General features: G+C 41.1%; 1 protein-coding gene across 5 annotated transcripts in view; it reads right to left on the bottom strand.

Moving 5' to 3' along the window:
• Stim1 (stromal interaction molecule 1) overlaps window positions 1–26,640 on the bottom strand; it is a 241,258-nt gene that overhangs the window by 104,758 nt on the left and 109,860 nt on the right. For all 5 annotated transcript variants that reach the window (XM_008854106.2, XM_008854107.2, XM_008854105.3 and 2 more), the window contains exon 2: window positions 15,620–15,750. In XM_008854106.2, the coding sequence (XP_008852328.1) occupies window positions 15,620–15,750 (131 nt within the window). The remainder of the gene's footprint in view (window positions 1–15,619; window positions 15,751–26,640) is intronic.

Genomic DNA, 26,640 nt, shown 5'->3' with positions numbered 1-26,640 from the left:
TTACTTTATGAGATCAACCTGGGCTATATAATAAGTTCTAGGACAGCCTGAAATACATAGTAAGTCCCTGTCTCAAAAACCTAAATAAGTTAAGTGTGGTGGCTCATATCTGTAATTCCAGTTCTTGGTAGGCTCAGACAAAGAGATCGCTGTAAGTTTGAGACCAGTCTGGGCTATATAGTGAGTTTCAGAAATGCCTGGGCTACAAAATTTGAAAGTCTGACTCAAAAAACCAAATATACAAAAAATAAATAAAAGCCCTTAATAAGTCAATATCCATAAAGTTTCAAAAAAATCACAAAAACGAAGGTTGAATATTTTAGCTGAATACAGAACTTATACTCAATGGAAGTCGCAACCTATAAACTGACAATGAAACAGGTGTGTTGGCTTGTGCCATAATCCCAGCACTTTGGAGGCTGAGGGCAGAAGGAGTGCTGTGAGGTCAAGGTCAAGCAGGGCTACATAGTAGGCAGGGGAGTGGGAAGCAGATGGGGCGAGCAGTGGAAGAAAAACAAGAACAAAGTGTACTAATACCTGGGTATGAAAATGTCACAATGACACCACTACTTTGTACACTAACTAAAAAACATCAATTGGAAAATATCAGTATTTTACTTGTGGCTATAATCCTAGCACTTGGATAGGTGGAAGCAGGAGGACTGCCTAGAATTTGAAGCCATCATGGGTTACCTAATGAGTTCCAGGCCAGCCTGGGCTACAGACTGAGATCCTGTTTTGGGGTACGATGTATTGTGCAAACAGGACATTTCCTTCACATAAGGATGAAATTTCACCTGAAAAATATATCATTATGGTGAACGTCTCTTTTGTCTCAAGTACCTAAGCAGAGTTCAATCTGTACCAGAATATTCCATGAGGGAGGAAATAAGATGGTGCCTACACTAGGATACAGGTAGAAAGGTAGAAAACAGGAAAGGAGAAAAGCAGAAAGATGCATCTAGTACTTGGGAGGTGGAGGCAAGAGGAACAGGAGTTCAAGGCCAGCCTGGGCAACATAAGACTCTATCTAATAAACAAAAGAATAAAACTGAAACAATGAAAAAAGAAAAGTGGGGGCTTGAGAGGTGACTCAGTGGTTAAGAGCACTGGCTGATCGTGCAGAGGACCCGGGTTCAGTTCCCAGCACCCCACATGGCAACTAACAACTATTTGTAACTCCAGTTCCAGGGGATCTGACGCCCTCTTCTGACCTCCTTGGGCATTGCATGACATGAGTGCACCTATCTACATGCAGGCAATACACTCATACACATAAAATAAAAAGTTCAAAGAATTATGTCAACAACTGATATGCATCTATCAGAAACCAATGCTGATGCTCTCAGTCTCTGTCAGAGAAGCTTCTGATTGAATCAGGCAGCAGTTAATGCAGAGATTCATAACTGGTCAAAATGCAGATAATAAATGGTGGTGGAGTGCTTGTTCCTAAATGGGACATTTGTAGCAATCCGTCCAAGGTTCATGGAACACTGCAGAAGAGGGGGCCAAAAGAATTTAAGGGCTGGAGGATGGGGAGTTGTGCTACAAAGAGACAGCTGCATGACAAGGCCACTGCACCCACAAATTCATAATAACTGTAGTTATTTGTACAAGATCAGACCTATCAACATTTCATCATAGATGGGGGAGGGGCCCATAAGGCCCCATACCTCCCTGAGTACTACTGGCTTTTAATGGTTGCTAGGAGAGAGGGCATCACTTTCTTTAATAGTGTATTCACTGGTAAGGTACCCATGCTCCAGTAAATAACCTCCCATCCAGCTTGTGCAAACAAAAGAAGCTTTCCACGGTGTATCAAACCAAAAAAAAAAAAAAAAAAAAAAAAAGTTCAGTTCCCAGTACCCATGGCAGCTAACAAACATCTCTAACTCCAGTTCCAGGGGATTTGATGACTTCTTCTGGCTTCTGTGTGCAAACACATGGTGCACTTACATATATCTGGGTAAAACACTCATACATACAAAGTAAAATAAATTTTCAAAAGAGTAATTTTTTTAAAAAAGGAAAAGCTGGACGGATTGGGGAAATGGCTCAGTGGGTATCTAGAGTACTTGCAGCATAACCATGAAGACCTAAGTTCAAATCCCCAGAATCAACAAAAAGTCAGGCTTGGTTAAAAGTTGTGGGGCAGAGACATGACTGCTGGAGCTTGTTCACCACCAGCTTAGATACAGGTTCAGTGAAAGATCTGTTGAAAGGGAATAAAATGAAGAATGACAGAGCAGGCCACCAGATGATTTCCTCTGGCCTCTGTACACACAGAAGTATGCATACACCACATATGTGCTCTCTCTCCCTCTCTCCCTCAATGTATATAATAGTAATTAATAACTAGTGTGTATATATATACACTAGTGTATGCACATATATATGCATATATACCACTTTCTTGCTCTAAAAATGAATACTTTTTTTGAGACAGGGTCTCACTACATAGATTGGTTCTCCTGGAACTCACTATGTAAACCATACTGGTGTCAAACTCACAGAGATACACCTGCCTCTGAGTGCTGGGATATAAGACATGTACCACCATGCCCAGTCCAAAGCATATACTTTTGCCATGCTACACAGTCTTTCAGTATTTTCTGTGTTTAGGAGGTTGGAGGAGGGAGTTGTGCTTTTTCCTTTTCTCTACCTAATGAAAAACATAATGTAGCTCCTCTACTACATGTTTTTCTCTAAGACTTTACTAATATTTTAACTAAAGGAATTTAGTTTCCATCCAGAGTCTACATAACACAGAGAAGATGCAGGGAGAGGTAAGGAGGGATCACAGAGAGGAGACACACAAAGGTCACACAATAGAATGTCTGAACAATTCCAGAGAAACAACAAAACATTGATTCAGTCTCTATCCTAAAGAGGAACTCACAAGTCCAAAGCACCCCATCCCCCACAAATTGACCATCAAATTCTGTCTTCTTACTGTAGCCCAGTGGGAGAAACAGTGATAAAATTTAGTTCCTGAAAGGTGTGATAGCACACACTTATAATCCAAATACACTCAGGTAGCTGAGACAGGAAAACTATAATTCAAGACCTAGGTTACAAAGCAAGAACCTGCCTCACCAAAAAACAAACAAATAAAACACTGGGGCTGGAGAGGTGGCTCAGCAATTAAGAGCACTTGATACTTTAACAAAGCACCTAGGCTCTGTCCCTAGCACCCACATGGCAGCTCACAACAGCCTGTAACTCCAGTTCTAGGGAATCCAGTGCCCTCTTCTGGCCTACTCAGGCACCAGACATGCAAACAGTACACATATATACATGCAGACAAAACATTCATATACATAAAATAAAAATAACAAAACAAGGCAAAAATCATGTAGTTCTTGCCCCTAGTGGAACTTATACAGTTCCACAGATAAGGATAAACTCAACTAATTATAATACAGAGCAGAGAACATGCCAGGTGTGGGTCATACCAAATACTCTAGAATGTCAGAGAGGAAGAATTACTTCCTGAAGTAGGAAAGATTTCTTGCGGTGAAAAACAACAACAACAAACATTTAATCTAGACCAGTAGTAGTAATTATCCCTCAGGTAAACTAACAGTGCTAATTGTCAATATTTTGGATTATCAAATGAGACAATGGGAAGGTCTGCTACTGGCATACACTATGTAGAGTTAGCACACTACTAACTACCCTACAATGCACAGACAGCTCCCCATAACAAAGAATCATCTGGCTCAAAATATCAATGATGCTGAAGTTCAAAAACCGGACTTAGGCCTTGGTGGTAAGAAATTTTTAGGCAAAACAGAACACAGAGGAATGCCAGGACAAAGAATCACCTGTGACAAGAGCATAATGGTAATACATGAGGAAAATGTTTGGGATGCCTGTACACAGAGTATGAGAATGAATGCAGCAGAACATGAACAAACCAGATGAGCTGCTGCCAGACTATGCGAGTGCTGAAGGGCACATGAGCATTTAACAAGCAAAGGTAAGACACTTGCTTACAGTTTAATCATTTTTAAATGCAGTTAATAACTCACCTAACTCACAGAGAAATTGAGTAGTAAATTAATGGCAAACTGCATGCAATCAGCTGGCACAGGCTTTGGTATACAGTAGAGATACTCTGTGTACTACATGCACTCCCTTTACCTGATAGGAATAATCTGATAGGATGTCCTTTGGCAATTCGAGTATTCAAAAACATAAACTTGACTTTTCCTTCCCAGAAACCCTGCCCTCAGTGCAACAGCTAAGGAAGCCTCTGTATGCACCCTTTATTTCACCTGAGCTGTCCTCTGTAACAAGTCAGTCTCATTTTCCCCCGCACCTCCCCTGACTTTGCCACCCTTATCTTGGTACTCACTTCCACAGCATATAGTCTGTACCATTCAGACTAGCACTTAATTAGAAATTTTCTTGCTTGTGTCCTAATAATTTTGATTGTGTCATGTCCATAAGTTTTGTCTTTTTTTAATCTCAGGGTCAATTTTATTAGAGTTTGAGAGAAAACAATAGGGTGGGCAGGCTGTCGATCTCCACAGGCATGGGAAAGAGAGATACAGAGAACAAGAAGAGAGAAAGTCACATCTTTTGAGTGAGGCCAGCATGTTTGGCAGTGGAGGACAGCAAGCAGCTACATGGTAAGTAGTTTCAGAAAAACAGTGACAAAGCCCAAAGTGCTAGAGAAAGCATGCTTGGACTTGGGCCACTATCTGAAAGAAACAGACAAAAAGAAGAAAAAGGAAAAAGTTACAATTTTCTGAATTAAGTCTCCATATCTGAAGGCAAACAGATCTGACTTTGTTCCTTACCACTTGTGGAAACTTTGAAAATTATAGTCCCCCCGACAAAAAAAAAAGAAAATTATAGTCCCCTATCGGCTTGTTTCTTTGTTAGCACTTGGAGTAATAATAGTGGTAGGTAGCTTATGACATTTTTGCAAAGATTAAATGAATACTGCATGTGAAGCACCTAGTTCAATACCTGGCATAGAGAATGGGCTCAGTGTAAGTTTTGTGATTACTATTACTGTTATCAGAAAGAATGTGTATTTTGATGCAAACAGACCTATTTTCAAAACTCGGCTTTCCCATTTATTGGCTATGTGACTTTAAGCAAAACAACTTTACCTTAGAAGGGCTTGATTTTTTCAGCTATTTAAAGAGAATTAACTATTTTCATGATTGTTGTTAGAATTTAATGCATGCAAAGCCCTAGGTACAACATCTTGGCATACAAGTGCTAAATCCGTGTGTGTGTGTGTGTGTGTGTGTGTGTGTGTGTTTCCTCTTTCCTCTCAGTTAGTGAGAGCTGGCCTGTAAAACAAAAATTCCAAATTCGGTTCTAGGGATTTAACTCAATGTTAGAGCAACTGCCTTGCATGAACAAGGCCCTGGGTGTAATCCCCAGCACCAAAACAAACAAAACATAACAACAGAAAAATCACCACATCAACAAAAAAGATTTCAAATGAGCTATTTGATCATACCATGACACCAGGGCACTCAGCTATGGAAGCTACCCCTAGCAGTTTGGCTGACTTGATTGAGGGTCAGCACACTGCAGGAGGTAGTCCTGTCTGCGCCCGCCCCACGGGTTGGCTCATTTCAAAGGAAGGCTAACATGACCCAGACAAAGGGTTAGAGGAGCACTCACTGGGCAAAGAAAGGGGACTGAAAATATCATACAATGTTTATGACACAAATAAAAAAGGAGCCATACCAAAGTGGTAGCAGGTATATCCAGGGAACCGAATGATAGCTAAGACAAGAGTTGAAGGGACAGAATGCTAGAACAGAAAGTCAGAGGAAACAGGAAAAGGAGACACAGACCCAAAATCTAACTTACGAAGGTCACTGGCAGTATGTACAGTGGGAGCTGATAAGGGAGAGATGAGAGACAAAGGAAGGCTGCCTACAGATATCTACCTCTAAGGAAATTAAGCCCAAAGTTTGAAGGGGAATAGTAATTACTATTAATCATGGTAATAACTGTGTAATCCTGCTATCTTCTTGACCAAATTAGCCCATGCCAACTCCAGCACTGGGCTCCCTCTTCTCTCCTACATATCACTCACATCAAGTTCAAGTTTCTGTTATTCCTTTATATTATTGCAAGTGGACTTGCTGATGGTTCCCTTCAGGGTTTAGTTCCCCAAGGCCAGATTCTACCTGGTAGCAGCTTCCAATATTCCTGAGTACTCATATCCTACCATAACCTACTATCCTTCTTGATGGGATAAGAAAAAAATGTAGAGAAGAAGTCTATTAGCTAGCTGGGCATGTAGTTCACAGCTATAATCTCAGCATTGGGAGGCAGAGACAGGAGAACTGCCACAAGTCTAAGTTCAGACTGGTCTACATAGGGAGTTCTGATATTACAGCAAGACCCCATCTCAAAACAAAAACAAAAGACTGTTTCTATCCTGCCAAAGTCCAAGTATGTCATAGCAGTACTATAATATGTCTTTGTGGTTAAAACCCCTCTCTCCTTCTAGACAAGTACAAAGAATTTAGGTCTCACCCAGACATTTTATTGAAGCCAGACCTTTTTTTTTTTTTCGGTCTTTTTGAGACAGGGTCTCTCTGTAGCCCCAGCTGTCCTGGAACTCACTATGTAGACCAGGCTGGCCTTGAACTCACAGAGATCCGCCTGCCTCTGCCTCTCAAGTGCTGGGATTAAAGGCGTGCACCACCATGCCAGCTGAAGCCAGACCTTTTAAAAAATATACAGGTGAAAAATATATTGGTAATAACCTACAAGATATAGGTATAAGAAAGAACTTTTTAAATCAGATACCACTTACTCAGGAATTAAGGTCAACAATCAACAAGTAGAACATCATTAAACTAAAAAGCTTCTATACAGCGAAAGAAACAATCAAGAAAGTGAAGAGAAAACCCACAGAGTGGGAAAAACTCTTCACCAGTGACACATCTGACAAGAGGTTTATATTATATCCAGAATATATAAAAAACTCAAAAAACAAAGAATCAAGAAAACAAGTTAAAAGATGTGCTAAAGGTCTAAATAGAGAGTTCTCAAAGGACGAAATAAAGATAGCTAAGAAACATCTCAAAAAGTGTTCAACATTGTTAGTACAAATGACAGAATGTATGAACTCCAGTAGGGGGCTATGGAAGGGTGCCAAAGGGGAAGGGGAAAGAGGTATAGAGGTATAAAGATGATTTCATGTATGAAACACAAAGCTTCAATAAAAATTAAATACACACACACACACACGGAGAAAGGCATGGGACAGGAGACTTCCAATTTAGAAATGTGTGCCTATCCCTATTCTCCTGTACTCCACACCATCCCTGCCAAGTTCTTTCCCACATTCATGTCTTTTTGTTTTATTCTGAGATCCACTGAGTTTAACCAGGATCTTCTATGTGATCACAGGTTTGGAAATGTCCATTGGGGCCTGGTGGGCCCCAATGTCTTCCCCTCCCATAGAATCTGTCAGTAGCTAGTAGAGTTCAGCCCACAAGCATCTACCCAAACTATGACTGACTGTTGGTAAACCTATGATCTATCTATCTATCTATCATCTATCTATCTATCTGTCTATCTATCTATCTATCTATCTATTGTGCGTGCGTATGATGGGGGGAGGTGTGCATATGCCACAGTGTGCATTTGGAGATCAGATCTCCTGGCACTGGAGTTACAGGTATTGTGAGCCTCTTGACATGGGTGCTGGACACTGAACACAAGTCCTCTGCAAGAGCAGTATGCACTCTTAACTGCTGAGCCATCTCTAAAGCCCCAAGTCCTACGAATTTTAGTATTTCAGACTTGTGTAATAAGCTCTACAACCTAAATGGACACAAGACAATTCTGTTATCCCCTAGTAATGACTTCTGCAAACCCTCCCTAGATGCATAACCCCTAGTCCTCTAGTTGTCACTGAGCTATCTACTTTATAGCCTTAGTTTTGCTTTTCTCAGAATGTCATATAAAAGCAATCATGCTTAATGGTTTTGGTTTTTTTTATTTGTTTGTTTTCTGAGACAGGGTGTCACTATGAAGCACTGGCTAGACTGAAACTCACTATGCAGAGCAGGCTAGCCTTGGAACTCACAGAAATCTGCCTGCCTCTGCCTCCCAAGTGCTGGGATTAAAGGTGTGTGCCACTACACTTGGCTTATAATTTTTTTTCTCTGAGACCAGTTCTCAGTATAGAGCTCTGGCTTGCCTACAACTCACTATGTAGATAAGAGTTACCAATCCTTCTGCCTCTGCCTCCAAGTATTCAGATAATATACCATCAGGCCCAGACTCTCATTTTTTTTTTCCACAGATTATTTTTGAGGCTGGTTTCTTTCACTCAGCATAAGATCTTTGAGATGTCATTCCGTTTTATTGCTGATTCTCCATTATCCATTCACAAACTGAAGAGCATTAGGGTCATGTCCAGCTTTTGGAGATTATGAATAAACTGGTAAAACTATTTGTGCACAATCATGACGGGTAGACATCTGCAATCCAAGATTCTGACTCAGGGCTGAATTTAATTCTAGAGGCCAGCCTGATATACATAAAACCCTGTCTGAAAAAAACAACAAAGGGGCAAGCAAGATGGCAAAGGCACCTGCCACCATGCCTAAAGATTTGAATTTGACCCCTGAGACCCACATGGTGGAAGGAGGAGAGAACCAACTCCTGCAAGTTGTCCTCTGACCTCCATACACATGCTGTGGTATCCATATATACATAGACATTCTCTCTCTCTCTCTCTCTCTCTCTCTCTCTCTCTCTCTCTCTCAACACACACACACACACATACACACTAAATAAAGTATAATAATAAAAATATTTTAAAAAACAAAAAGGCACATGCCTTTAATCCTAGCACTTGCGAGGCAGAAGCAGGTGGATTTCTGTGAGTTCGAGGCCAACCTGGTCTACATAGCAAGTTCCAGGTCAGCTGGGGCTACAGGGAGACCCTGTCTCAAAAAAAACAAAAACAAAAAGCACTAGGTGGGCATGGTGGCATACACCTGTAATTCTAGCAGTTGGGAGGCAGAGGCAAGTATATCTCTGTGAGTTCAAGGCCACCCTGGTTTACATAGCCTGTCTGAAAAACAAACAAACACAGACACAAAAAAAGACTCTGGTCTAGCTAAGTAGACAGTGTTTCTAGGCAGAGTCCTGTCTGTCCACCTCAGGAAAACCTAACAATGGTCTTGTACTGTAACCAACTTTTTTTGCATGGGCAGTGTTATCACCAGAGGTCTAAACAGAATGTAGATCATGAATCCACATAGTGTTAGCTTAGTTCTAGAACCCCTGATTTACCAAGAGACCATCACTGTGAGGCATGGTGGCTTCATATCTGTAATTCTAATACAGGAGGCTGAGGCAGGAAGACTGCTATGAAGTTGAAGCCAGCCTGGGCTACCTTGCAAGCTACATGCCTACCTGGGCTTCAGAGTGAAACCATATATCAATAAAACAAAAACAAAAACAAAACAAACAAAAACAAAAGTATGCTGGGCAATACAGTTCAGTGGTAGAGCAGGTACCTAGCATGAACAAAGCCCCAAACAGCCAAAGTCCTTAAGTTCTAGCTCTGAGGCAGACCCTTCACTTTAGTTATCTAAAAAACCTGCTAATATGAAGCAAAATAAATTGGACTCTTTTTTGAAGGGGGATGTACTAGGAATTGAACCTAGAGCCTCATACATACTAAGCAAACTACCACTGAGCTATAATTCCTCTATTTTTTATTTATTTTTTTTTCTATTTTTCTTTTGTCTTTTTTTTAACCACTAAGTTATCTAGACTGTCCCTAAACTGATTCTGTAGCCTAGGCCTGAACTTGAATCCTCCTGCTTCAGCCTCCCAGGTAGCTAGGATTATAGCCTGTGCTACCACATCTGGTGGTTAAATCAGGTTAACCCTTCAGACTTCTAAGGTTCTTGGGTAATCCACAATGTCTTTAGATGAATCACAAAAACCTCAGGTCTCTGACAGCCAGTACAACCAGGGTTTCATCCATTGTGCCTTGCCACACATTACCTAATGTTCTATGCCCGGATATATCTACCTAACTTTCTAGTTAGATCCTGAACTGCAATGCTGTCTCAATACATGTTTAAACCAACTGAAGCACACACATTTTGGCAGTTTCTGCCTTCAGGTCTCAGTTGGTAGCTGACTATGAAAATGAACACCAGTAGGCCTCTCTAGCCACAGAGGCCTGAGATTACAGCAAGAACGGGGAAGTGCCGGCAAGACAGAAGCTATGCTGAAAAAGAGCATCTCACCACTGGTGCAGAGAAGGCAGGGCAACAGCTTCTGTGTTATTTTAGAACAGTTTGTGCTGATGAGATTTTTTTGTTATGGTAACATTTCTCTAAAGAGAACATTTTCTTCCTTCGCTCATTGACAAAGCAATTCAACAGAATGTGAAGGAGGAGGAGCAGTTGACAAAGATATCCAGGAATTCAGTGAGCTTGGACTCTAACACCTTCACTGCAGAGATGTTCATTCCCTAGTCTTGGAGCAGTGCTAGGACAATAATCAGAACACCTCTAGGCTCATCCCCACAGGGAACATGGCTCTATTTTTTTGTCCTTTGAAGGTCTGTAACCTGGACGTTCCTCCAAAAAGCTGGAGTCAATCCAGGGTGAGCATGAGCAACGCAGAGCACACTGGGGAAAAAGGGGTGAAGTCCCCGCCATATTGAGCACAGGCAAACAGCAACTGAGGAAGACTGCGGGCGGGAGGCAGATGGTGCCCACATTTCAAATATGGAAAGGAAAAGCCTATTAAGAATCCATGTCTTTGTAAGTCACCCCCTCCTAAAGGTCATATAAACTATATAAAACCCATCTTATGTCAGTTTGTCAATCTGCATCAGGACCAGGAGACTCTAGAGTCCTTGGAAGAAGTGCACAGGTCCCCCAGGGAGAAAAAATGGAAAAGTTTGGCAAAACAAGGCCAGTAGCATTTTACTTATGACCAAAAATTTAGATTTCTTGACCATGGTTATTGGCCTTGCTAAAGAGCCTGTAACTGCCAGATTCAATTAATGCAATACTTCAGACTGGTTATCTGGATCCCATTTTCCTTTACAACTTTTTGTTCAATGGTTTTATACCACAGCTCCTTTGTCTAAGCAAACCAACATTCTGTGCTTATTACAACGTCTATACCTTTCTCATACCAGTTCTCCAATACTCAGATAATCCTACCCCTCTATTCTACTCAAATTTTACCTTTCTTCTAGAAAGTTTCTTTTTCTTCTCCTTGAATTCCTTAGATGTTATATGTTTCATCCTTACAGAAGAATCCTTCTGCTGATCAATTAGTAATATTCTGTCTTCTACTTCCCTATCTTCTGAGACAGGGGATTCAGTATTTAACAAGGAAATCTCTTCTATAACAAAATATCTCTACCAAGGGAATTCTTTTTTAACTTTAATTATTTTTTAACTTTTTAATTATTGAAGGCTGGGCATAATGGTGCACGCCTTTAATCCTAGCACTTGGGAGGCAGATGCAGGTAGATTTCTGTGAGTTCAAGGCCAGCCTGGTCTACATAGTGAGTTCCAGGCCAACTAGGGCTACAGGGAGACCCTGTCTCAAAAAGACCCAAAAAATAAGTAAATAAATAAATAAATAAATATATATATAGAGAGAGAGAGAGAGGAGAGAGAGAGATTTGTTCTTTAACAATTTCAAATATGTATAAAGTGTATTATGATGACTATAACCCCCACCCTCTCTAATATCCTCCCATCCCATTAAGCCCCCTCTCCTCCCTACAAGTCCCTTTCTCACATTGATGTCTTTTATTTTTATTGTTTGGTTGGGTGGTTGGTTGGCTGTTTTGAGACCCACTGAGTTTAACCAAGGTCATGAGTATATCCATGGGTTTGTGGGTTTTTTAATATTTTTATTGATTTGAGAATTTCATACAATGTTGTTTTTTTTTTTTTGTCTTTTTTGAGACAGGGTCTCCTTGTAGCCCCAGCTGTCCTGGAACTCACTATGTAGACCAGGCTGGCCTTGAACTCACAGAGATCCACTGCCTCTGCTTCCTGAGTGCTGGGATTTAAAGTGTGCGCCACCACGCCCGGCATACAATGTATTTTGATCATATTCAGACCCCCCCTCCCCCTTTCAACCCCCTCCTTACTACCTCCACTTCACATCCTTGATTATTTTTTGTCTTTTTTTTCTTCAAAGGCCTACCAAATCTGATCTGTGTTTCCAAAATGTTCTTTGGTGTGGGTCTATCCCTTGGAGTCTGGTCAACCCAACCAGACACACCAGTGAAGGAAAACTGACTCTCCCTCTCCCAGCAACTATAATTGCCAACAGATTCTCAGCTAGGGCTGGGGTTTCCTACCTACGTCCCCCATCCATGCTGGTTTTTGTCTGTCTTAGGCCTGCCAAGGTTGTGTGCATACTGTCACAAGCACTATGTGTTCATATGTGCAACTACCCTGTGGTGTCCAGACAATAGTTTCCTTGTATTCATTCACCACCTTTCGCTCTTACAATCTTTCTGCCCCCCTCTTCAAAAATGATCCCTGAGCCTTGGGAGGAGAGGGTGTGATATAAGTGTCCCATTTAGGGTTGAGTCCTTTCTCTGCACATTGACCAGCTGTACATCTCTGTGTTAATCACTATCTGCTGTCTTTATTCTAAAACAATATACCTAGTTTTTAGTGTCCCCACATTGGTCCTGGTCTGCACTTAGGATAAAGGAAACAATATAGCAATACTTAAGAGCATAGACTTTGAAACAAGATCTGAGTTCGAATCCAGTGTGTATAGTTACACAGAATGTTAATTTCCAGGGCTGCAGTCCCTGCTAATAAAACCAACCTCAAAAGGCTATTAAAAAAATTCAATGAGGGTTAGAGAGACGGCTCAGCAGTTAAGAGCACATATTGCTCTTTCAGAGGACCTAAGTTCAATTCCAGAAACCACATTAGGCAGTACACAACCACCTGTAACTCCAGCTCCTGGGGGGAATCCAATGCCTCTCTCTGGCTTTAGTAGGCACCTGCACTCATGTGCATGCACGCATGTGCATGCGCACACCCACGCATACACACACAATTAAACTGAGCCAAGTATGGTGGCACATGCCCTTAACCCCAGCACTGCAGGGGGTAGGGGCAGAGGCAGGTGGATCTCTGTGAATTTGAAGCCAGCCTGGTCTAAACAGCAAGTTCCAGGCCACTGAGGTTGCAGGGAGACCCTGTCTCAAAAAACCAAAAAAGAAAGAAAAAAGTAGGAAAGTAAAATTTTTTGAAGAAAACTAAATGAGTAACTAGGCAAAGTGATTTAAACTGTCTGACCTAGAGAAAGATCTCATCAGACAATGGCTAGTTCTATTGTTTAGATTTGTTTGTTTGTTTGTTTAAGATAGGGCCTAATATAGCCCAGGCTAAACTTGATTTAAACTCCTGATTCTCCTGCCCCCACCTCTGGAGTGCTGGGATTATAGGAATGTGCCACCATACTTGGCCAATTTGTCACTTTTTTTTTTTTAATGTGTATGGGTGTATTGCCTGCATGTAGGTAAGTATACCCCCTGTCCGCAATGCCCTCAGAGGTCAGAAGAGGCTGTCAGATCCCCTGGGACTGGAGTTACGGACAGTTGTTAGCTGCCATGTGGATGCTGGGATTCGAACCCAGGTCTTCTGGAAGAACAACCAGTTTTCTTAACCACTGAGCCATCTCTCCAGCCCCTAGTTTGTCACTTTTTATAATCTAATTTTTCAGCCCCTTATATATTTGAAGATAAACATATTACTTATGTGTCAAGCTTTTGATATGATGTGTACCCTAAAGAATTATATGTTGAAGGCTCGGTCCCAGTTCAGTCATTGAGAGATGATTAGATCAAAGGCTCTGACCTATCAATGGATTAATCCTCTGATAGTTTAATAACATGATGGTATTATTAAGAGGTAGAGCCTAGATGCAAGAAACAGATCAGAGTGTGGGAGCATACCATAAGAAGATATGGCTTGTCCTAAGAGCCTTCTTCTCTGTTCGCTCTGCTTTTTGGGCTGCCATGAGTTGAACAGCTCTGCTCAATTATGTGCTCCCTGCAATGATTATTCTATCTGACCACAAGCACAGAAACAACAGCAGTAACTGACCAGGAACCAAAAGCTCTAAAACAGTGGGCTATAATAAAACCTTCCTTTCTTAAGATGGTTTTCTCAAATTATTTCACTGCAACATCCAAAGCTGACTTATACATTGAGTCTTCTCCTCTCTAGACTCAAGTTTCTTCACTTGACTATAAAATAGTGAGGAATAATCTATCTCTTAATCTGTCTCACTTACTGTCCTATCTCCATGCCTAGAACAGAGAAGGGTACACACAGAACACACATTTCATGTTGATGGCTATGTTAGATGCCGTGACTGAAGTGCACGAACTCCACATCATTCTCGTCATGCCTCTCTCAACAGTCTCTGACTGTTCTAGATTTTCCTGATGATGTAACATCCAAAACCGGACATAAAACTCAAAGGTGGGGCTGGGTACGGTGGTGAACGCCTTTAATCCCAGCACTATGGAGGCAGAGGTAGGCGGATCTCTGTGAGTTCAAGGCAAGCCTGGCCTACAGAGTGAGTTCTAGGCCAGCTGGGGCTACAGGGAGACCCTGTCTAAAAAAGACAAAAAAACAAAAACAAAAACAAAACCCTCAAAGGTGGATTATTCAGCAAGGAGGAAAGACTAGGCTTCTCTTTTATAACATGTGCCACACCACTACTGAATATTTAGCTTCACCAAACTGCTGGTTCATATTAAGCTTGAAATGAAGAAACCTTTAAATCTTTTCATGATGATCTTGTACTCTGGGCTCTGTTGATTTAGAGCTATTTTTATTTTTTATTATTTTTATTTTATGTGTATGAGTGTATTGCTTGCATGTAGGTAGGTGCACCTGTGTTGAGCAGTGCCCTCTGAGGTCAGAAGAGGGTGTTGGATCCCCTGGAAGTGGAGTTACTGATGGTTGTTAGCCACCATTGTAGGAGCTGGGAATTGAACCCAGGATCTCTGGAAGAGCAGCCAGTGCTTTTTAATCACTGAGCCATCTCTCCAGCTCAAGATTTAGATCTGTGATAATGCCAAAAGGTAAAACAATAAGAGAGCTTTTTTCCAGTTAGAGATTTCTCTGGTTCTTATTATCTGGACTACTCAAATGGCCCCCAGAAACTGCATCTTGGAAGTTAGAATGACCATTCTAAGATTTGCTTCTTCCTCCCAAATGAGTATAAGATCCCAGAAGGTAGAATTTGACTGTTTTGCCTTCTCTCCTACAAGCCATCAGGACTAAGTACAGATTAATGCCCTCTGTCTACAGCAGGATTATGTTAAAGACACAGGAAAACGGTACAGACCATTTCAGGAATCCCTTTCCATTCCAAATATTCCAGTGTTATGTTACTTATCAGTGGGCAAGGGGAGTCCATTCAAGCATAGGCACAGGAATAAAGCCTGCACTCTGCCAGGCTGGCTAGTACCACCTTGCCTGATGGGAATGAGTTCCTAGAGAACAAGCTAGCAGAGAACATCTCTCCACAGGGAACTCTCTAGGAAGCTTTCAGGGCATAGCAGAGTGAAAAAGCTTACCTCATCACTTTCTTCTACATCCACATCACCATTGGCATCATCATCCATCAGTTTGTGGATGTTGCGGACTGCCTCAAAGCTGAGCTTCTCATCCTCACTATGGCACAGGGGTTTGTCAATACGGCAAAACTCTGCACAGGAAAAGCAAGAGACAACATTACTCAGAGCTACCACTTAGCCTCCACCACCCATTGTTTCAGCAATCTTAGCTTCCAGCCTCTGATTCCTCACAGAGGCACTTCACCAACTATGTATACCTGTATCCTGGAAAATATGTTAAGCCTGCCCATGCCCAAACAAGAACAATGCCTTAGCATTCTAATACCTCTCTGGCAGTTAAGTCTAGCATAAGACCAGACAATAACATAAAGAGGTAACTCACAAATGAGAGTGAAAAAACAAATGGACAATAGACACAGGAAAAAAGTTGAGACTCACCAACAATCAAGGAAACATACATTTGACTTTTAATTAGCCAAATAAACAAATGCAAATTAATATATTTCAAGAACTAGAACAATCATTAGTTCTAAGGCATAATTTAGGTATAGTGGTATAGTTTTCTGTTTGGTTTACTTTGTCACTACAGATACATATCATGTCAACCATAGACTAACTAGGGAAACTGCTCATATCTTACACCTTCCCACAGACAGCTACATTCAGCAAGTATCTATTAAATGTCTAAAGGTCCAGAGATCACCTTCTACAACAGCTTGGTAGGTCTGGGATATAGTTTTCTCTGCCTGCTATCACATTGCCATAGAGCAGCAAAAGCAGCACAAGAACCTAGGCCACCTCAGCTCTTTGCATACCTAATCCTTTCTTATAAACCTAGAAGGCACCTAGCCTGACAGACACACAACAGAAACAGCCTGAAATCTCTCTCAGTGTGGCTCTACCATATGACTGGGGGAAGAGGGGGTTACTTCTCCAGGCCTCATAAATTGAGAAAGGCATTTTGAAACTAAAGTTTCCAGTATACTTCTTCCAATTCCTATATGCTGAAAAGTCCTCTTTCTTTTTTACCTGGATCTTGACAACTACTTCCTAGGGAAAACACTCTACATCACCCCTACAGATGAAAGTTGTCAGGTATGGTTGGCACATGCCTTTAATCCTAGCACATGGGAAGCAAAGGCAGACAGATCTATATTCATAGCCAGCCTGGTCTACACAGTTCTAGGCCAACCAGGGCTACAGAGTGAGACCCTGTCTTGAAAAATAATAATGATGATGATGGTGGTGGTGGTGGTGGTGGTGGTGGTGGTGGTGAAAGAGCTGGTGGAGGGGCATACACCTGCAATCTCAGCACTCAGGAGGCTCAGACAGGAAAATAAGAGCTTAAAGTCAGCCTGGGCTACATAAAACATTGTCAAAGAAAGAAAAAAAAGAAGGAAAGGAGGGAAGAAGAGAACTTTGACTTCCCAAGTAAGAGAAGCTGTCAGAGGAAAGCAAGGACAGGGTAAAGACCTGGTGGTTGTGAAGCCTTTTGGAAATATCTATCAAAGGGCTAAAATACCCTAATCCATTTCATTATTTACTTGTTTTCATGCCAGAGACAGTGGCAGAACAGGACAGGTCACCTCTTTATCTCCTGCCAGTTGTCCAAATCCTTTTCACAGTAAGAGAAGGGCAAAAATATTAAGTTTTAAGTGTTAAAGTTGTGATCAATGGAAGTATGCCGAATACTGAAGATTGGAGATGTCAAAGGATGTGCCCAACATCAAAGGCACCTGAAAGTCCAGGTCTGCTGACTCCTGTGCCAACACTTCACCTTTTTTTTTTAAAGGTGGCCAGATAGCGTTGAGTTGTTTTCACCTTTTGGAAGCCAAAGATGAAAATGCTGATAATGCAAAAGCAATGCAGGTGTGGTGGCTCACACTTGTAATCCCCACACCTGTAAACTCAGAGTAGGAAGGTGAACCAAGAGGATCACACATTGAAGAACTGACGAAATATGGTGAGACCCTGTCTCACAAAAGGCCAGCATAGTGACACACACTTGCAGTTCCAGCCCAGTACCTGGGTAGAAGCAGGAAGATCTGAAGTTCAAAGTCATCCTCGGCTACACAGTGAGTGGGAAGTCAACAGGGACTAAGTAAGTTCATGTCTCAAAAAATAAAAAAGAGTTCAAGGTCAGGTTTAGCTATGTGAATGGGGTGGGGAGGAACTTGTCTCAAAACAAAACAGCAAAACAATAACAAAACTCCACACAGCAGTCATAATTTTATAAAAGAAAAAAGCTATTTGTTTTTGTTTGTTTGTTTTTATTTTTGGCTACAATACTTGTCATTATAACATAAAAAGCAACCATAGACAACACAAGTAAATGAGTTTGTGTTCTGGTTTTGGTTTGGTTTGGTTTGGTTTATTTGGTTGTTCTGTTTTGTTTTTTGTTTTGTTTGAAACAGAGATTGAAGTAGTACAGTCTGACCTCGAACCCATTATGTAGCTGTTAACTTTAAATTCTTTTTTTAAATATTTTATTTATGATTTTTATGTGTATGTATGTATTGCCTGCATGTAGGTAAGTGCACCTGTGTCCTGCAATGTCCGTGGAGGACAGAAGAGGCTGTCGGATCCCCTGGAACTGGAGTTATAGACAGTTGTTAGTTGCCATGTAGGTGCTGGGATTCAAACCTGGGTCTTCTGCAAGAATATTCAGTGTCCTTAACCGCTGAGCCATCTCTCCAGCCCCTAAATTCTTTTTTTTTAAAAGATTATTTTATGAGTTTATTTGTTTGCGTGTGTGTGTGTGTGTGTGTGTGTGTGTGATGTCAGTGCCTAGTGCCCATGGAAACCGGAAGAGGGTATCAGATACCCTGGAACTAGAGTTACAGGCATTTGAAGGCCACCATGTAGGTACCGGGAATCCCACCCAATCCTCTGGATGAGCAGTAAGTGCTTTTAAATAATAAGCCATCTTTCCAGCCTTGACCCTGAACTTTTCTTTTTCTTGATCTTTATGAGACAGGATCTGCCTGCAGCCCCAGCTGGCCTGGCACTCACTCAGTAGATCTGGCTGGCCTTGATCTCACAGAGATCTACCTGCCTCTGCCAACTAAAAGCCCAGGTCACCATGCCCAACTTGACCTGGAACTTTTGATCCTCTTGCCCCTACCTCCCAAGTGCTAAAATTACAGGCACATGCAACATCACTTAGCTAAATTTTACCACACTCAGCTAAGTTTGTGTTCTAATAAACCTTATTTACAAAAGCAGACACCAGGGTTGTTATACAAGGTACTGTGAATGATAGCTGGGTGCTCAGCCCAAAACAAGACATTCATACCATCCCCTCTAAAGCTCAGGGAACACTGCAGAAGAAGAGGGAAGATTGTAACAGCAAAAAAGACAGGGATAAGACCTGTGGAACACTATCTTATAGGCAATCCACAGTTACTGTAATTATGAACTCTCAACTATGATGACGGCACTAGGCCTGCACAAGAATGGATCCATCAACAGCCAGGCAAGGATGGAGAAGGATATGAAGGGGCCCTGCCCCTCACTGCTGAATTATTTCCTATGGATAGATTCAAGGAAAGGGGGAGGTATTGCCTTCCACTGTGTACCCACTAGAGACCCCACCATGCCCCAATAGTTAGTCGAAATCCAATAGTCACACAGATGGCCCTGACTAAACTAAATGGGTCACAAAACAAAACCAAAAGTCATGAATCTGGCAAAGGGACAATAGGGAGAAGGGGACATTAGCAGGCGAAGAAGGATGATAACAGAAGATGGCAAAAGAAAGTAACCAGAAAGCATTATATACATGTTTCAAATTGCCGAAGAACTAAGTTTTTTTAAAAAGCCAGAAATAAAAAGCAATCAAATACACATGTATATGAAATCAGTAAGATCTCAAATAAATAATTTAATGATACATTTTAGGTCCTTGGAAAAACAAGAACAAACCAAACTCAAGATCAGTAAATGAAAAAAAAAATACTAGGGAAGAAATAAATGAAATAAAAACAAATAAATTAAACAAAGACTCAATGAAATATGGTTCCTTGAAAAGGTGTACAAGACTGATAAACCTTCAGGTATATTAACCAAGTGGAGAAAAGAGACAAAAATTAATAAAATTAGAGACAAACAGGGAGCCATTAAGATAAATACAAATGAAATTCAGAAATCATCAAGACATACTTTAAATACATATATTCAAATAAAATGAGAAAAAGCAATTGAATCAGTTTATAAAAGCATATAACCTACTGTGGTGGTTGAATGAGAATGTTCCTCCATAGGCTCCAAGTATTTGGACATTTTGTCCCCAGTTGGTGAGCTGGTGGTGCTGTTTGGGGAGGCTTTAAGAGGTGTGGCCTTGCTGAAGGAAGCACGTCACTGGAGGTGGGCCTTGAGAGTTCTTAAGCCTTACTAGATTTCCAGTCCCTCTCTGCTTCCTGTGCCTGCTAGAGATGTGAGCCCCTGCTTTCTGTTCCGCCTCTGGCCACCTTTTGCCACCACCACCATGCCTCCCTGCCATGATGGACTTTGATTCCTCTAGAACCATAAGCTCAAATACTCTTCCTTCTATAAGTTCCCTTGGTCACAGTGTTTTATCACAGCAACAGGAAAGTAACTAAGACAGAAGTTGGTACCAGGATCATGGGGTATTGTTGTGACAGACCTGACCATGTGGGTTTTTGGAGGAATATGGAAGACTTTGGAAGTATGAAATAGAACAGCTGTTGATTGCTATAAGCAGAGCTTAATGGGCCATTCTGGATGAAAGTAGTACTGAGAAGTGTAGTTCCAGAGGGAAAAAAGGGCTTAAGCAGCAACTGGGATACTTTGGCAAAGAATCTGGCTGCTGACTGCCCTCAGCCTAAGAGCTTGCCTGAGGCTAAGTTGAAAAGAAATGGACTAATTTCTTTAGTGGAGGAAATTTCAAAACAGCCTTTCCAGCCCCTCTTTGCTTTCTGTGCCTGCTTGAAGATATGAGCCTCTGCTTTCTGCTCCTCCTCTGGCCACCTCTTGCTGCCATCACCACACCTCCCTGCCCTGATGGACTCTGATTCCTCTGGAGCCATACGCTCAAATAACTCTTCCTTCTATAAGTTTCTTTGGTCATGGTGTTTTATCACAGCAACAGAAAAGACAGACACCTACCAAAATTAAACCAAGATAAAAAATAATTTTTTATAAACATTATCATTACATTAGTTAATAAACATAAAGACTGATGCAGTAATAGAATGAACGCTGCTGGGATAAGGAGGGTGTAGGCAGTGGGCTGGATTTGGCCCTAAACCACATTGTGCTGAGGCAGCATACCTAAATCACACTGGATTGACAATATTCTCACCTAAAGGAAAGAGATCCAATTTTTTCATTCATTTGTAACCATACACAGGCTTACCTAAGTATAATACAGCTCCAAGTAGGCTTTTAAAAATAATGGAAATAGTTGGCCAGGCTCTAGAGACTACAGGCCTCCAAGCTGGACACTGCTGGCTCCCAAGGTCAGCCAGCACCTTGTCCCAAAGGCTTATGACAAATTCAAGAAATCTGTACTTCTAATAGCAGGCGCTGGTATGTAACCTGATCAGACAGACAGGTAAACTTTGCTGCTGGCATCATCTGGCATAGAGGATTAAAAGCATGAGGAAGAGAGAGTACAAAAGCTTGATGTCCCACATAGCATGAGAATCCTAGCCAGAAAAATCATGTTGGCCAAAATTTACAAATAATTCCTTCACCCAAGCATTTACTAAGCTGTCTCCTTGTTCTTGCTGAGATCTTTTCTACCTTTTCTTACATATTCTATAGTCAAGATTTACCAGAGTAATCTGGAAATTCCTTAAAAGATCCACCATGGGACTGGAAAGATGGCTCAGCAATTAATAAAAGCACTCACTGCTCTTGTAGAAGACTTAGGTTCAGTTCCCAGCACCCATATGGTGGTTAACAATCATCCTGTAACTCCAGTTCCAGGGAATCCAATGCCCTCTTCTGTCCTCCAAGGGCAATGCACAACATGGTACACTTACACACATGCAGGCAAAACACTCATACACATAAAATAAAAATAAATCAAAAGAAAAATTTTAAAGATCCACTCATTTTGCAATACATTTTTACTACAAAGTACCCTGAACTTAGAGTCAGAAACACATATACTAAAATCCTATCTTCAATAAGTTACAAATTATGTGAAATTGGACAAAATTACACAACTCCTTTGGGCCTCAATTTTTTTTTTTTTTTTTTTTTTTGGTCTTTTTGAGATAGGGTCTCCCTATGGGCCAGGAAGTCACTATATAGACCAGGATGGTCTTGAGCTCACAGAGATGCCTCCTGCCTCTGCCTCTCTCTTTGCCTCTGCCAGGATTAAAGGCGTGTGCCACCCCACCTAGCTAAGCCTCCAACTTCTTATGAGCAAAATGAAGATAATAATCTGCTTCATGGAATTTTTGTGAGAATTACGTTGAACATCTAATGAGCCTGGGCATAGCCCACGCCTTTAATACCAGCTCTCAGGAGGCAGAGGCAACTTCCCTCTCAGTTTGAAGCCAGAATGGTCTACATAAGGAGGTCCAGGGTCAGTCAGGGCTACATACCAAGATCTTGTCTAAAAAGATAAAATTAAAATAAAGTTAAATTAAGGGTTTGGAGAGATGGCTCAGCAGTTAAGAATACTTGCTGCTTTTTGCAGGGTCCTGCATTTGGTTCTCAGCTTCCAAAACAGGAGCTGACAAATGCCTATAACTCCAGTTCCAGGCAATCATACCCTCCTCTGGCCCTTGCAGGCACATACATGTATGCATATGATACACACACATACACACAAAATAAAAAATAAATCTAAATAAAATAAAATAAAAATAAGCCTGATATTCAATACATTTCCAGTATATTTCTTTCCTCCTTCCAGAGCAGTAAGTGAACAATTCCCATCTCCACCTACCTTATTTTTCCTGACAGAATATGAAGAATTAAATATAGAAGATTTCATTCACTCAAACTGCCTGACTAGTCATATCCTCTAAGTCAAAGCTTCTTAAACCACATAACTGAATATAGGAGTTGAAAAACAAAACTGGCAAAAGAAAAAAGGCTTTTAAACATAGAACAACCAAAAATTAATTCAAAAATAAAATAAATAATAAATCTGAGGTATTCAGGGCAGTGTTCACCATACTGTATATGCAATTTGACTGTAGCTTTGGTTCTGAACACAGCATACAGACTTGCACTATGCAGGTCATCACATTGCACAACATCAAGGAATGCTGCCTGATCTCAGCTCAGATTTGACACTACTGTATACTGTGAATTACAATATTTTCACTCTTCATATCAAGTTTCCTGTTCTTATAGAAACATAATGGCTTAAGTATGGAAAACAAAGACACGAAAAATTTTCACTGTCATTCTTTAGCACTAAGTATCAAATTAGTATATCTTTTTTTTTTTCCTGTTCTTTTTGAGACAGGGTCTCCCTGTAGCCCCAGCTGACCTGGAACTCAATATGTAGACCAGGCTGGGCCCAAACTCACAGAGAGCCGCCTGCCTCTGTCTCCTGATTGCTGGGATTAAAGGTGTGCGCCACCATGCCCGGCTCATACGCTTTAAAAAAAAAAAAAAAATCTCAAGCAAAAAGGAGGTCACAAGTAGAAAAAGCTTAAGAAACCCTGTTCTAAGTGAGTATACAACTGGTTTGTTGTAAGACTCTGACACAGTAGCCTGAATTCCCACAATATTTGTTTGCTATCACTAGGAACATTTATCATACAATGTTGTAATTGTTTGTATAATAGTTACGTCATTAGACTAGGATCTCCACAAATTAAGTTTATGCTGAGACCTTAGCAGACAACCTGAGAGGACCTGTTATGACCTCCGTCAGTATAAGGGCTGAGATCTAGTAGACCACCTGAGGGTGCCTGACCTGGCCTCCCTCGGGCATAGAGGCTAAGAACTCAGCAGACCACCTGAGAGTCCCAAAATGAGGTCTCCCCTTAGGGAGCTTCCCACATTGTGGTCTGAGTTCTGCTAGTAGGCATCCAAACATTAGAAGGAAGCCTGAGTGTACCTGACTGGAGCCTGACTTGGGTTTCTGTGGGAACTCCTGAGTAGCTGATCTGAAGCCATCAGTTCCCTCCAAAATAAAACCTGAGAGAACCTGAAACCTAGACCACTAGTTTTACAAACCCAATAAGAAAACAACCAAGGCACACCAATAATACAAACAGAAGCAAACTTCAACTTGATCTTCATACCAGAATCACAAACAAATTCACATGCCAAAATCAGTAGTTTTTTAAAATTAAAAAAAAAAAAAAGTACCTAGCCAAGTGTGGCAGTGCACACCTTTGATCCCAGAGGCAGAACCAGGCAGATCTCTGTGAGTTCAAGGCCAGCCTGGTCCACATAGTGGGTTCCAGCCCAGCTAGGGCTATAGGGAGACCCCATCTCAAAAAGACTTAAAAAAAAAAAAAAAACGATATCTAAATATTAACTCCATAATCATATGTATGATTTCTCTAGGGAAAAAAGAGAACTGGCAGCAAGAAGAAGAGCAAGGCCCAAGTTCTTAAATTTTTTAATCTCAGGATCCCTTTATGCACTCAAAACATTTTAATCCCAAAGAACTGTATGATGTTTGCCACATTAAAACTAAAACAGAGGGCTAGCAAGATGGCTTAGGAGGTAAAAGTGCTTACTATGCAAGCACAATAACCTGAGCTTGAGTCCCAGATTCCACAGTGGAAGGAGAGAACTGATTCCTGAAAGCTTCCCTCTGATCTCCACATACTACCATGGTATGCATGATCCTGCACACACACAGAAATTATGGTGACACACACCTATAATTCCTAGCATTTGGGAGATGGAAGCAGAAGGATTGGAAGTTTAAGACCAATCTCAAATATATACTGAATTTGAGGCCTGCTTGAGCTACATGATATCCTCTCTCAAATCCAGAAAGAAGGGAAGGAGAAAAGGAGGGAGGGACAAAAGGAGGGAGGGAAGGACAAAAAGAAGAAAAGAGTATTTGAAACAAATATTTATATTTAGTTATTAATTATAGAATAATTAATCTCTAACAAGTTAAGGAAAATAACATTCTTTATGAAAAGAATGTTTAGGCTGGGAAATGTAGCTCAGTTGGTAGAACATACAAAGCCTTGGATCCAGTCTCCAGCACAGCATAAACTGATCACAGTGGGACATGCCTGTAATCCCAACACTTCAGAGGCAGGATGATCAGAAGTTCAAGGTCATCCTCAGCTACATATTGGGTATTGAGTTTGGGGCCAGGCTAGGATATGTGTGACCCTGTCTCCAAAAACAAAACAAAACAAAAAGCCATGTTTTCAGGGGGGGGGGGGACTCATGGAGCTGAAAAGTTGACTCAGCAGTTAAGAACAGATACTGCTCTTACAGAGGCTCAAAACCACCTGTAACTCCAGGATCCGACACCCTTTTTCGAACTCCACAGGCACCTACACTCACTTGCACATATCTCCCAACATATACACACATAATTAAAACTAATAAAAACAAATCTTTAAAAAACTCATGAGAAGGGTAACATCATTTTACATTTTTGCAAATCTTTTTACTGTCTGGCTTAAAATGCTACTATAATTTTATACCCACTTTCACATTCAATCTGTTGCAATGCCATTGTTTTCATTGAAAATCAAAACATAGATGTGTAGGGGGCTAGAGAGATGGCTCCTTGGTTAAGAACACTGGGTGCTCTTGCAAAGGACCCAGGTTCGAATCCCAGCACCCACATGGTGGCTAACAACTGTCTGTAACTCCAGTTCCAGGGGATTAAACATCCACTTCTGACCTCTGTGGGCAATTCATGACACAGGTGCACTTACATACATGAAGGTAATATACTCATACACATAAAATAAAAAATAGGTAGGGGCTGGAGAGATGGCTCAGTGGTTAAGAGCACTGTCTGCTCTTGCAGAAGATTGGGTTTGATTCCCAGCACCCACATGGCAGCTAACAATTGTCCGTAACTCCAATTCCGGGGGATCTGACAACGTCTTCTGATTTCTGTGGGCACTGCACGACATGGGCACACTTAGATACATGCAAGCAGTATGCTCATACACATAAAATAAAAATAATAAGTAAAGTTTAAAAAAACATAGATGTGTAGCTGGAAAAAGCAGGATTTATTTCAATAGCCTTTACAGATAAAACTATGGCTACTCTTCTCTGACACTACACCTAAAACTTGACAAGTGGCCAAAGTTAGGTTAAGTAAAGATTAGTTGCAAAATGAAATCTGAAACTACATGGATGAACTTGTACTCTGTAACATGAAAATTCATCTATCTTGTACTTTGAACGACTCTTTCAAATGCATGGTTTTATAATATGATGCACAGCTCATTTGGAAACTATTGGTTCTAAGGTATGCAGAACATTCAAATGTTGGCACATTCAAAATCAAAAGAATAACAATCACTAATGTCACCACTGATTTCATCAGAAAAGCTTTTAATCCAAGGAAGCTGTCACACTCACAGAAATAAATACAAATTTTCCAAAATTTAATTTCCACTTACAAGCTGGAATTTTACCACTAGCAACAAATACTATCGGTTGTTTTATTTAAAGTAAAATATTCATTTCATTCTCGTTCAAGAGAATGTCAAGATGGGCATTGATGGCTCAAGCCTGAAATCACAGAACTCAAGAGTCTACCTCAAGTTTAAGGCCAGCCTGGTTTATAGAGTGAGTTCCAGGCCAGCTTGGGGTATAGAGTGGGACCTTGTCTAAACAGAGGGGAGAGGGAGGAGGAGAGGGAGGGGGAGGGAGAGGGAGAGGGGGAGGGAAAGGGAGAGGGGAAAGGAGAGGGAGAGGGAGAGTCGGGGAGGGAGGGGGAGACTGTGCATGGTGGCACACACCTTTAATCCCAGCACTTGGGAGGCAGAGGTAGGTGAATCTCTACGAGTTAGAGGCCAGCCTGTTCTACATAGTGAGTTCCAGGTCAGCTGGGGCTACAGGACAACACTGTTTCAAAAGAC

This window comes from Nannospalax galili, unplaced genomic scaffold (genome assembly GCF_000622305.1).
Source record: "Nannospalax galili isolate Female #2095 unplaced genomic scaffold, S.galili_v1.0 scaffold1387, whole genome shotgun sequence".
Classification (NCBI taxonomy): Eukaryota; Metazoa; Chordata; class Mammalia; order Rodentia; family Spalacidae; genus Nannospalax; species Nannospalax galili.
This window is presented reverse-complemented; position numbering and strand designations above follow the sequence as displayed.